Source organism: Poecilia formosa, unplaced genomic scaffold (assembly GCF_000485575.1).
Source record: "Poecilia formosa unplaced genomic scaffold, Poecilia_formosa-5.1.2 Scaffold37, whole genome shotgun sequence".
Lineage (NCBI taxonomy): Eukaryota > Metazoa > Chordata > Actinopteri > Cyprinodontiformes > Poeciliidae > Poecilia > Poecilia formosa.
The window spans coordinates 1144697-1156864 of NW_006799976.1; the positions used below are offsets into that span (position 1 = coordinate 1144697).

Genomic DNA, 12168 nt, shown 5'->3' on the forward strand with positions numbered 1-12168 from the left:
TGCTGTTTGAGTACATAACATTTCTAGACCTATTTTAACTTTACCTCAGCTAACACTTTCTTAATGTAAATTGAAGCATTATTTTTATCTTTATTGAATATAACATTCTACAGTGGGTTTTTAGATGATTTTTTTTTTCTTTTTTCTTTTTTTTTTTTGGGTTCTATCTTGATTTACGTATTCCACCATGTATTATTACCTGTTACAAATAAACACTCCCCAAATGATTCATATGTCTTTTTATTGCCTCTGACTTTTGGTGTGTTTGAGTAAAGAGAGAGTGAGTCTAATGGGGTGTAGCTGCCAGGGGTGACCCCCCCTTACCCCTTCCCAGCGTGTCTTTAGTTACTATTAAGCGAGTGCCGCAGCATTCATGTTGTAATTTAACACTGTTTTAATAACCTGTCACAATCTGCTGCACAGGCAACCCCTGATCCAAGCTGTCACCAGTTTTATTACCATCCAAGTACAAAGCAAGGACCTGAGCAAACTTCCCCTTTCCTTCTGGCTTAGGATGCGTTGCAGACTTGCATGCTGATTTATTTATTTATTTATTTTTTATTTTTTCAGGCTGGTTCAGTTCACTCCTACAACTTGACAAAGAACAGATCTAGGTGTTGACCCTGCCCAGGACTTTGATTTTCTTTACTCTCAGCCAGTCCTAGGATGCTTTTTTTTATTATTATGTTGTAGGGCCTCTTTTAAAAAAAAAAAAAAAAAAAAAAAAAAAGATTGTTTGACATTTTCCTAAAAACTCACACATGGTAGATTTCATGATGGTTAGCTGGTTCAGGAAAGCATTCCCAAACTTCCACCTTCATGCTTCCCACTTGGTGTGAGGTCATTTTCTTGGAATGTTGTTTTTGTTTTTTTTGCCAAGCATGTCCATCTGTTCTTCTGTCCAAACATTTCCGTTTTTAAACTCAGCACTCCAAAGAACATTGTTCCAGAAATCCTGGTCTTGGTCTACGCTCTGCGTCAAATGTAACTCTCTAAATTTTTCTTAGAGAACATAGGTTTGGTGCTTTTACCAAACCTATGTTTAACTTTTACCTCCCGTAAAAGTTAAATTACAGCATGCACTGCTGCAGATGACGCGGCAACATTTTGGATTTTGTAGAGACTTCTTTAAAACGTCTTGGACAGCCAGACTTCGGTAGATTCTCTTTCGTCTCTCTTCAACCTCCAGCCTTTCCATGGTGTTCATCCTCACTTCAAAAGTCAGGAGCAAACCGAACTAAATGTCACAGATTTAAACGGCGTGAATCTCCTCCAGAGGACAAGTGTCATGTAAGGTGATATTAAATTTGGGGTTACTCCTAATTTGCTCAGCAGAAAATAACATTTTATTACATTTTGTAGAAAATTAATAACTTGACATTTGTAGGATTTGACATTAAATATGTACATGTCCAAAACATACAAGCTTGGGTGTCTCAAGTTTCAGAATCCTATTAAAATACCAACCCTTGGTGAGGTGCCATGAACGCGTCGGCAAGATGGTTTGTTACTGACATCATAGTAGCTTTTGCACGCCCTTTTCCATTTCCTGTTGCGGTTTATAGTAATAGTATCACTTCACTACCATTGTGGCACTTGGTTGCCCAGGTGGTTTCAGATTAGCCAAGCCCTTTTTGTTTCAACACAATCACCCAGTTTTGTGATGAACGGGTAATCAAGTTGTTGTTAAGGAGGAGATTTATTTAATTTGTCAGTTAATGTAAATCCAGAAATGGCATGATGCAGCATGTTTCTTCAAGGAGTGCTGGCAGCAGTAACATTTGGGAAATATCCAAGCAAAAAACAGGAAATCAGGTGGATTCAGCAGGAGCAGGTGACGTAGATTTAAACATTTCAGATATCGGACAAGTGGATCTCTTAGCTGAATGAACAGAACTGGACTTCAGTGGTTTCAGGGTAGGAGGCCTCAGATGCTCCCTGGCAGCTGTCACTTTCAGCTCTGTTTGGCAAAATGTCTCCATAGCTTTCAAAGCTGGCTAACACAGACGTATCTGTGGCAGGTGGTGTATTTACTTATGCATATTAGAAATACCTCCTTAAGTTCTTCTGCATTCAGAGCTGGAATGTTGCCTGACCTCTTATTGCCTCATTTCCCCCCACCCCCAACCCTCCTGTAATCTGGAAGATTCACACTTTGTGCACAGATTTGATTTAGACAAAAAAATAAATAAATAAAGATTTTAAAACTGTTAGCTTTTTTTTTTTTAGTTGTCTAAATGTCAGCGACAGACGAGGTGACGGTTATAAGGGAAACTAGTCCATAACGAAGCCTCATGTTGGTGAGTCACTGCGGGGCATGCAGCTCCAGCCTGGTGGCATTCCACCTGTTCAGTGTTACACAAGAAAAACTATCCGAGAGTCACTGAGTTACGTTAACCTGAGCCAGACCCGTTTGTCGAGCTGGACTGTTTCCTTCCACATGACGGGTGAGTTTTCCAACTCAACAGAAACCAGATTCTGCGCGCGTCCTGGACGCAGAAAGGAAAGCATTGTGGGTCTGAATCCAGAAAGTAGCCTTACATCTCGATTATTATTAGTTTTAATAATAAACTTGTACTATTATCGCAACCAGAATGAGAGGCTGAAGAAGACAATTATTTGGTTCATTCTGGAGATTTTTTTTTTCCCTCTTTCGTTTTTTTTTTTTTTGGATTTAAAAACACGCGATGGATGAGGTGAGTTATTGGCTTAAATCAGCCACGTTAATTTAAATACTTTAAATATTGTTTAGGTAGTGGAAACGGGTATTTAGCTGCTGTATGTAAATGCCACTTGTTAAATATTTCAACCGAGCCGCATTGATATGTAAACCACTTGGACGCGTATTGGTCCTAAATCTGGTCATTTTTAATCATACCCAACTCGGTAGTTATGATTATGATATTATGATGGTCTAAATCGTTCAGAAGTTTTCAATTTACAGTCAGTCCTGGAAACAAACCTTTGTAGGCGATAGAAGTAATAGAGTTGAATCCAATAGAAAACGAAAAAAATAAAATAAAATTGCCAAACATTGCATGGAGGCTCATGCCACCAGCCTTTCTTATTCTGTTATTTTTGTGTAACAGAAATACACACGCACTAAGGTGCGTGTTGTTGGCTGAGGCATTTATAAACTAAAAATAGTGGGATTTTCTTTTTCAAACCATCAATAGAATACACCATTCGGAGGCATCTACTGCAAAATATTTCCAACACCTTTAATATGAAAAGGGAGCAGAATCACGTTAAAACCCAGATTTGGATGAATGTCAAATGTACAAAAATGTGTTTATGAAACAAAACAAACAGGGTGTGTGTTGGGGGGTGGGGGTAGGGGGAGGGGCCGAGAGATTACCCTACCCACATTCTGCACAATTCTCCCTATGGGCAAAAATTTATGTGTATATGTTTCTACGACATAAGATCAGAAAAAAAAGCAAATATGTTGGCTCAGTAAATGTTGTACTTTGTAATCCAGAACATGCTGCTGAAAGATGGATGTTTCACTTTTTGTCTGACACTTTTAGCAAGAGGGTCCGTTAGACTTCCAGGCGCTGAGGGCCAAGTTCCAGGACAAACAATTAATGCTGGGGCCACCAAAACCCAAACCTGTTATCCCTGAGAAACCAAAGGTCGTCCCTCCTCCCCTTAGCCCCACTCAGCACCTTCCGCCAGGAGCACGCCCCTCCCTGCTCTCCTCCATCAACCAGGCCTTGGACTCAAAGTCGGTCAGTGCCCCCAGAGTGATATTCAAGGATGAGATCAAGGACAACAAAAAGCTTCCTACACATGGTAACTCAAAACCCAAAGACAAATCTGACGGGAAGACGAAGGAGAGTAAGGAGAAGCTGAATGAAAACTCATTGGATCACAAGGAGAAGAACGGAAAGAAGCATCCGTCCTTTGGGACACAGAAGGAGAGCACAGCCGAGCCGGTGCCAGGCTTGCCTCCTCCGAAGTCCAAAACACAGAGGAAGAAGAATATTCTTGGTTTCATAAAGTCTTCCAAGAAGGATCCAGCAGCGACCTCAGCTGACTCAATCCTAGATTCGACGAAAGTGAACCTTCCTGGACCTACACCGCTGATCCCATTGGCTTCTGACGCTGACGAGGAGGAGTCTATATACTCAGTACCGAAGCAGATCCCACGAAAGATCATCATCCCTCAATCCAATGATGCAGTGGACCTGACGACACTCTCTCCAATTCCCGACCCTCCTGACTTCTCTCCTCCGCCTGCCATGATCCCAGCTACCCCAGCTTTCAAAATCCCACCCCCTCAGAGCGAAACCCCACCTCAGATTGAAAGTCCTGTTTTGTCAGTTTCTGACCCGCCCAGCCAAAACAGAATTGCTCCCATTCCTTCCATTGATGCTCCCCCTTCTCGCCCAACCATTCCTGCTCCCTCTCCTCCACTCGCTAATGCGCACCCTCTTTCCGTTGCAACTCCTTCCCCTCCAGCCGTTGTGACTCCCTCCCCTTCAGATGCCGTGGATCCTTCTCCTCCATCCACTGCTCCTCCTTCCCCTCCACCCAGAGCTGTCCATGCCCCACCCAGAACTATTTTCTCTCCTCCACCGAGTTTTGCCAACTCTGATCCTTTTCCCGAGTTCTCTGCCCCCTCCACCGAGCTTCAGGCAGCAGCTGGTTCTGACGTGGAGGTGGCACTGCCAGCTGCTGTGGAAGCGATTTACTCTACTCCTTCCAAACTAGAACGTCCCATCTCCGCCCTGTCCGCCCTGGAGAGGGCGGAGGACATGGATTCTGGGAAGGGAACCCCTCCGAGTGACCCGAGGATCTTAAGTGCTCTGGAGAAGGCACGCAAGAAAGCCGCCAGGTAGAACTCCCTTCCAGGAGCTTGGTTCATTTAGCCAAGTTTGGTATGCAAATGGTCACTTACAAGTATGCTTAATCTGCTTCCAACCCCATGTCTAGCCCCACTCCTCCACCCGAAGACTTTCCTTATCACCTGAATCCCGCCCTCAGCGATGGAGAGTTGCCGCCCTTAGGGGATGAGGGAAAGAAACTCCCATTGATTAAGTCAGAAGTTGACTGCCCTGACCACAGTGAGTTTCAGCTCAGCTTTGTGTCATTTCCCACTGTCTTGGAATTTAGTCTGAATTTATTTCACCTCAACATGACGAGCAGAACAAACTTCCCAATTATCAGGATCTCAGGTATGTGCTGTACTCTACAGAATTTGAAGGTTTAAATTGAACCAGAAACGTGGTGGTATTCATTGGATTCAGTTTAGAGTAAAGGTGTTAGAATAAATCTGTGAAGCCTCCCACACAAACAGTGACCCAGCATTCTTCTTCAGTGACAGAAACAACTGAGCTGTGAAGGTATGACAGCTATGATAGAGATGCTGGGTTTCCTTAAAGTCTGCTAAACAGGACTCGGACACAGCTTACTGAAATTTAACCTAGACTGTCATGGAGACTCTATATCCAGGTCATGAACTAATTTTTTTCCTTTTTTTTCTAAATCAAATTTTTCTAAATGAAACATAAAAAAAACTGTTTGAGGAAGTGCTTACATGTTAGAGTTGCAGATTTATTTTGTACTTTTACCTTTTCTAGAGCAGGAAACTAAGTTATAAAACTTGAAAGTAGACCAGACACAATACAAGGAAGACTTTTCTTGTTGACAAATGTATGACTGAAGACAACAACTTCCACATTGTTTGACAAGTTGGATTTCCATGTGAAATCAATTTTCTGTTCCACTTGTTTTTTTCTTCCTCTTCCTTGTTTTATACAAGTTTTAAAGGGATATGTTAGATTGGTATAAAGTGAGATCCTATAAAAATAAGCAAGGCCAAGGCAACTTAATTTATTAGAACATTTCAGCAAACAAGATAATTCAAAGAGTTTTACATTATGAAAATAACAAAGGAGTTCATTGCAATGGTAAATACAGGAAAACTAGACTGCAAACTACAATTATTGATGTTTCAGTTAACATTAGACAGAACAATCAACTCTAACTAAATGGGTTTTTAACCTTGATTTTTAAGAACTCATGTTTCAGCATTTTTATTAATTAAATTAATGGTTCTGCTATCTAGAACATTTCATATCACTGTGAGTTTGTAGAAAAAATGAAGAAATCATCAAAGCAGAGGAAAGCAGACAGCTGATCATACCGGCTTTCTGCAACTGATTTTAGAAATTTAAAGCAACTCAAATAGAAAATGATTGTAGTAGGCCTATCAGTTTAAATAAAACACTGTATTAACAATCAGCACTTTAACAAAAGCTTTAACTTTTTATTTAGCCTGCTGGGTGTAATCAGTGTTTCTGAGTAAAACCAAGCCAACTAGCTATTAGCATACATGCTAACTTAACAGATAATATATGGTATCATATTGGCATCATTTTTGCATGTAAGCATGGATTTCCAGGTGTTGTAGTTGTTTTCACATTCCTGGTGGAATCACTGGCCTCTTCAGTTTGAGTTGTTTTAAATTTCTAATCATCAGCTTTAAAGTGGGGGCTCCTGTCTGACTGTTAGCATAAATGCTAGCATGTAAAGTAACTATGAAGTATTTCATAGTTATTGTTTACATTTTCAAAGGAGAATGTTTGCTTTACTAAACTATGTTGGTTCTGCACTACTAGCTACTAAGCTAGCCAAGAGAGGAACAAACTTTCTGAGAAGTGTATAGCATAAGCTTGTATAGAAACATATTTGTAGCTAGGCTGAGAAAACAATGGATAAAGTGTCAGTCTGTGTGACCAGCTGTTAGCCTTCCTCTGCTATGAAGATTTCTTTTCCACATAGTCATGGTGATATGACACCTTTGTACTAGAGATAAGACAAGAATGACAAAACCGCACTTCAGCAAATTCAAGCTATCCCTTTAATGTGAGACATTAAGGTGTAAATCAGCTGAACAAATGTAAACTATTGTGATGCGATTCCTCACAGGGGCAGCTTCTCCGGCATTGCAGAGCCTCACAGAGGAAGGATCTAACCCTCCCCTTGTTGCGGTTACAGCTCCTCCACCCAGACAGGTCCTGCCAGACCGAGAGACTTTGGGTCCGGCTCCACAGAAACCTAAAAGACCTCAGTCTGCCAACTTGAGTCAATTCAACCCCCCTCCTCCTATCATACCTGAAGGTAGTTTCAGATCCACCGACGTTGCGCTTGGAGATCCTTTCCATTCACTCAGGGATGCATTTCTCTATCTCTGTCACGCAGAGATTCCGGTTCCACTTGAGTATTTAGAGGCCGAAGCCACAGACGATTTGGAGGACGCTTACAGCCCAGAGCTGCCGGTGTCCAAATGTGGGAATGAGGAGCACATGGGTGCCGACGTTCCAGACAAACCAACCCAGACACAGTTTTATGGCAACGGGATAACTCATCCAGAAACAGAGGTCCAAACTAAGACGGCATATGGAGAAATTAAGCTGGACAATCCTCTGCAGGAGCAATCCCTAAAACCCACTGAGGACTACTCTACACCCAAACAGGAGTAAGATCAGGAAGTCCAGCTACATATTTATTCAATTTAAAGTGGCAAGTTGTATCCCAAGAAACTGTAAATCGATATTTTGTTCTTTGCAGCCCTCAAGCACTGCTCCACAGCAGTGTGTACGAAAGCAACGACGACGTGTACGAAGCCATTAATGTGAGCTCTGGAAAAAAGAAGGGGAAGAGCAACAAGAAACACAAAGGGGCCCCAAAAAGTCAGTCTAACACATTCTTCCTGTTTAATAAATTCTCATGCTGGAAATTTATATTACATTTTGGAGAATTGATTGGAAAAGTTGCAATATGGAGAAAAAAATATACTAGATATAAACCCAAGTTGTTGGTTTTTTTGCATTTTACAAGCACAAATAGAAAGCTTTGACTTTTAGGGATTGTTCGGCAAAATAGTTGTACTGAAGCTCTTTTTTACATCTTCATATTTTGCTTCTTCAGCAAGAATTAATTACTATTTTCCAAACAAAATAACCACATTTTCTGAATTTGAATGTTTTACATGTTGCTTTTACGACTTTAGTTGATTAATGAATGTTTTTGAAGACACCATTTCAGATTTCTGCACGCTTTAACATGACCGTTCGTTTGCTTTAATTCACAGATCCATATGTGGAGTCTGGACAGGAAACGGTAGGCACCGAGGAATTAAAGTCTTGTTAGAGTTTTTGTATTTTCACTTTTGTCACATAACTGTAGCTCCAGATTTTGGGTTATATCTCAACTAGAGTCACACATATAGAGACTGATTTTTTTTTTTCTACTTTTCTAAATACCTCAGTCAGATTGAATGGAGAGTGATCAACTAATATTCATTTTTTTAAAGATTTCCCTCAGATTTTCATTTGGATTTCGGTCCTGACTTTGACTGAGCCGTTTCCTCCCGTGAATATAATCTAAGTCATTCTGTTGTAGCTCTGGCTGCATCATCAGAGTGGCGAGGACTGTTTGTTTTCCGCCACTCATTCGTTTTGCGTCTTTGTTGTGTCTGATTCACAGGTTGTTGCGAACTGCAAGCAAAACGTCTACTGGGTTTCTTTAAAAACATTTAATTTCCTCTTGACATTCTGACTATAAAAGTTGGATTTAGAGGTGCAAGTTATAGATTAATGAGTTAATCTAAAATCAATTTTAAGCAGCCATTTTCTTAAAAAGTTTTCTCTTGCGTCATGAGGGTCGACCATGTTTCCACAACATGCTAATTTTTCCATAATAAATTCAATTAACAAAACAAAATTCTGAAATTTTAACATTACTTGTGTCAGCTGTATTAAATACTGACTAAATAAATAGAAAATTGTGTTTTTTTCTCCCATTATTAAGCTGAGATGTGTTTACAAAATAGCACAAAACAGGAATTTCTCAGGTTGCCGAACAGAAAAAAGATTAAAAGAATAAAACATGTGCAACACTTAGCTCCCCAGGAACAGAGAGATTTTCACACAGACGTACCGTCTGCAGCAGCTCTTGAAGGAAAGCTGAAGTAATGTGACAAAATGTGAAAATGTTTAAGGCGTTTTTGATTCTCTCAACGGGCATTCACCTTCAAAATCAGAGGCGTAATGTCTTTTTGTTTTTATCTAAAAAAACTTAATTCTTATCTCTGTGAATATTTACAGGTTCAGGAGAAAACCAAGATGAGCAGGTTCGGCAGGTAGGACCCTGTTTTTTTTGTTTTGTTTTTTTTTGTTTGTTTTTTTGGACCCACTTCTCCAGTTTTCATTCCTCCTGCTCTCCCGAGAGTTTCTGAGGAGAGTCGCGTTTCCCTCCCTTGTAATCACCCCCTGCTGTTCAGACATGCCGCGAGAGAAACAGCTTTTGTGTGCGTCTCCTCTCCCCGCAGGAGCGAGAAGAAGCACACCGCGGAAAAGCCGGATGAGAAGGAGCTGAAAAAGAAGGAGAAGCAGCGGCTGGAGAAGGAGAAGAAGGAGCTGAAGGAGAAACAGGAGCGGGAGAAGAAAGAGCAGAAGGAGAGGGAGAAGAAGGAGAATGAGATGAAGAAAAAATTCAACGTGAGTCCTGTTATTTTGACAGAAAACAGAAAGAGGAGGAGGAGGAGGTGTGGACGGTGACTGAGTGGCAGAGGAGGAGGGTGGAGTAAACGTCTGGCCTCTCAAACCTGTCAGGATTCATTCCTCGCTGTGGAAGAGCTGAGCAACATGTGCAGCAAGAGTAAACACGGGTTTCACCGCTGGCAGCACCTTCCTCACATTAGTTTTTAACTCAGGCCTCTGTTTCTCTGTTTTATGTAGCAGAAATGTTGGAACAAGACTTTAGTTTCTACGGAGACCAGATGATGAAAGACCTTTCAGTATTTTAATCAAGTGTTTAATCACCGGTCCTGAATAGCGTTACCTCAGACGATGGGCGAGACACAAAGAAATGAATCATTTTTTGCAAACTGGTTTCAACTGCCGTGTTCTGGTTTCTTTTTTTTCTCAGTGGCTCACAGACGTGTGTTTTGTTTTTTTAAGTCCAATTATAATTTTAAGGTCAATGATATCTGGTCCAGACAGTATGCATACAGTCCGGAAGAAAGGCAAACTGAGTGAATGGACACCTTCATCAAATTACAGTTCTTTTTTTACTCAACATTTTAAGCATAAATATGCTTTACTGTCATAATTGTGGTGACGCAAAGAGGACATCGCTTGTTTCTTTCTTTAAATCTGTGTGAAAGCACAGATTTAAAGTCAACCGCCCTAAAACAGAGATAAAAACTTCTCTTAATGTGTTAAGATAGAAATTAACAAAACAATAAACTGGTTTGGGCTTCACTCCCCTGAATTCCATCAAATTGGTTTCTGATGAGTTTTTTTATTTTTTTTTCCATGACTCATCACCTTACTGCAGCTGTAAGCAGCTGATCCTGATGTGAAACAGGTGGTTGCAAAATGTTTCACAGTCTGTATGAAGCTAAATGACAAATTAACGTTAAGAAATATCTGAAAACATTTTCTCTGCTTCAAAATGCGTTTTGCCTAAGCATCTGGAACAAAACGTCAATATGAGACCCGTCTCACTTGTTGTTAGCTCAGACATTGACCTTTGCCCCCCCAAGTCCAACATTTCAACTCAGTCACTTTCTGTGCAAACAGTTCATTTAGGGTCTTTATAGTAGTTCCGTACAATCAAGTCCTTATAATTGCACTATTCTTCACAATGGTGAGTTGTTTACTCATTGTCTTTTTCCTTGAATTCGTGTTAAACGATCCCGCTAGGTTAGATTTAATTAACATGACTACTTGGCCAAGTCAAAGCAGGGTCACTGTGCAACATCTCCATTTGTGTGTTTCAGATCACAGGCCAGGAGGAAGCCATGTACCAGGCAAAGGTAAAGGTCACCGCAAAGGGCCGTAAGCAAGATCTGCCCGTCAAGAGCGGCGACGTCGTCAGCATCATCCGAACCACCGAGTGCCCCAAGGGGAAGTGGCTGGCCAGGGACAGCAGCAACACCTGTGAGCCGACAGCAGAGTGTTCGTCTCAGGGAAAGAGAGTACGACGAAGCGACTCACCTACAAAAATCTGTGTTTGTTCACTCTAGACGGGTACGTCTCTGTGGACCACGTGGAGATGGACTTTAAGGAGATTTTGGAGCTGGGAAAGAAGACTCCCCGCAACAGCGCCGTCATCGAAACCGATGCCGCCATAGACCGCAAGTACGTGTCCCCACCTCAACACCGTGTCTGTTAGCAGGTAGAGGAGAAGCCGACGTTGTCCTGACGACGAGCGTCTGCTTTCCGTTTCTTTCGCAGGGTGTTGAATCACTTCAGTCGTTCGCCGGCAAGCTGTAAGTGTTCGCGAGTGGCGCGCGTTGAATTGGTCAGCGGCTGTTTAACGCAGACCGCTTCTTCATGCTGTCGTTGATGTGTTCAGTCTCAGATGACAGCGAGGAGTGGACCTGCGACGACGAAACGCTCTCACCCAACCCTGATGCTTCTGACCAGTTGCCAGGGTAACCTGACATCCTCGCTGTAAAAACACAAAATCCTACCAAGTATTTTCATCTGGTTTCTAGAGCAAATATCTCATGCACTTGAAACAAGACAACACTATCTAAAAAGTAACTTTTCAGCAAGATGTATAGGCATATTTTAAGCAAATACTTATAACTGGAAAAATATCTTCCTATAAGTGAAAGTATCTGGATGTAGGACTGGCACTTCTTTTAATCTATATTCAATAATTATCTTCTTAAATCAAGCTTTTGTAATATCGTGCTGAAAAGTTACTTTTGAGTGAGTTTTGTCTTATTTCAAGTGTACTAACAAGACGAAACGAGACAAATACTTAGCAAAGATTTAGTTTTTGCAGTGCAGCCTGATTGCCACATTTTTTTTTTTGACACAGTGATTGATTGATTAGTTCTTAATCACATCTTACCTTCTCTTCCCTCCTCAGGGTTCACACATGGGCCATCTCCATGCCAGAGATGGGTAAGATACACATCATAGATTATACTCCATCTTTGACAGGCTTACTTGAAACACTGCCTTGAAGGCAAATGATCGAGTCAATGAAATGTCGTCCAACTCATTTCCTGAAACTCTACAATGATTCTGATAATATTTTGTTCGCCGTAGTAAACTGGTAGCAAATCGTGAACTGCACCTCTTTAGGTACCACAACACAAATCGTGGTTTCTAAAATAAAGGGAGGTGACTTTGAAAT

General features: G+C 41.2%; 1 protein-coding gene across 1 annotated transcript; it reads left to right on the forward strand.

The window, feature by feature from the left end:
* Positions 1-2363: 2363 nt before the first annotated feature.
* On the forward strand, positions 2364-12026 carry fyb2 (FYN binding protein 2). The gene is made up of 14 exons (XM_007550786.2): positions 2364-2696; positions 3531-4840; positions 4939-5069; positions 6937-7128; positions 7210-7486; positions 7579-7700; positions 8102-8130; positions 9117-9151; positions 9341-9509; positions 10796-10955; positions 11042-11156; positions 11253-11287; positions 11374-11452; positions 11899-12026. Exons 1-14 carry the CDS (start codon positions 2688-2690, stop codon positions 11993-11995), a joined length of 2760 nt encoding a protein of 919 aa, XP_007550848.1. The 5' UTR covers positions 2364-2687; the 3' UTR covers positions 11996-12026.
* Positions 12027-12168: the final 142 nt, after the last annotated feature.

Bases quoted from the DNA above. Each gene is read 5' to 3' on its own strand.
- fyb2 (XM_007550786.2), top strand. The intron at 5,070-6,936 runs GTGAGTTTCAGC...GATTCCTCACAG, and splicing joins AGTTGACTGCCCTGACCACA to GGGCAGCTTCTCCGGCATTG. The intron at 8,131-9,116 runs GTAGGCACCGAG...GAATATTTACAG, and splicing joins TGGAGTCTGGACAGGAAACG to GTTCAGGAGAAAACCAAGAT.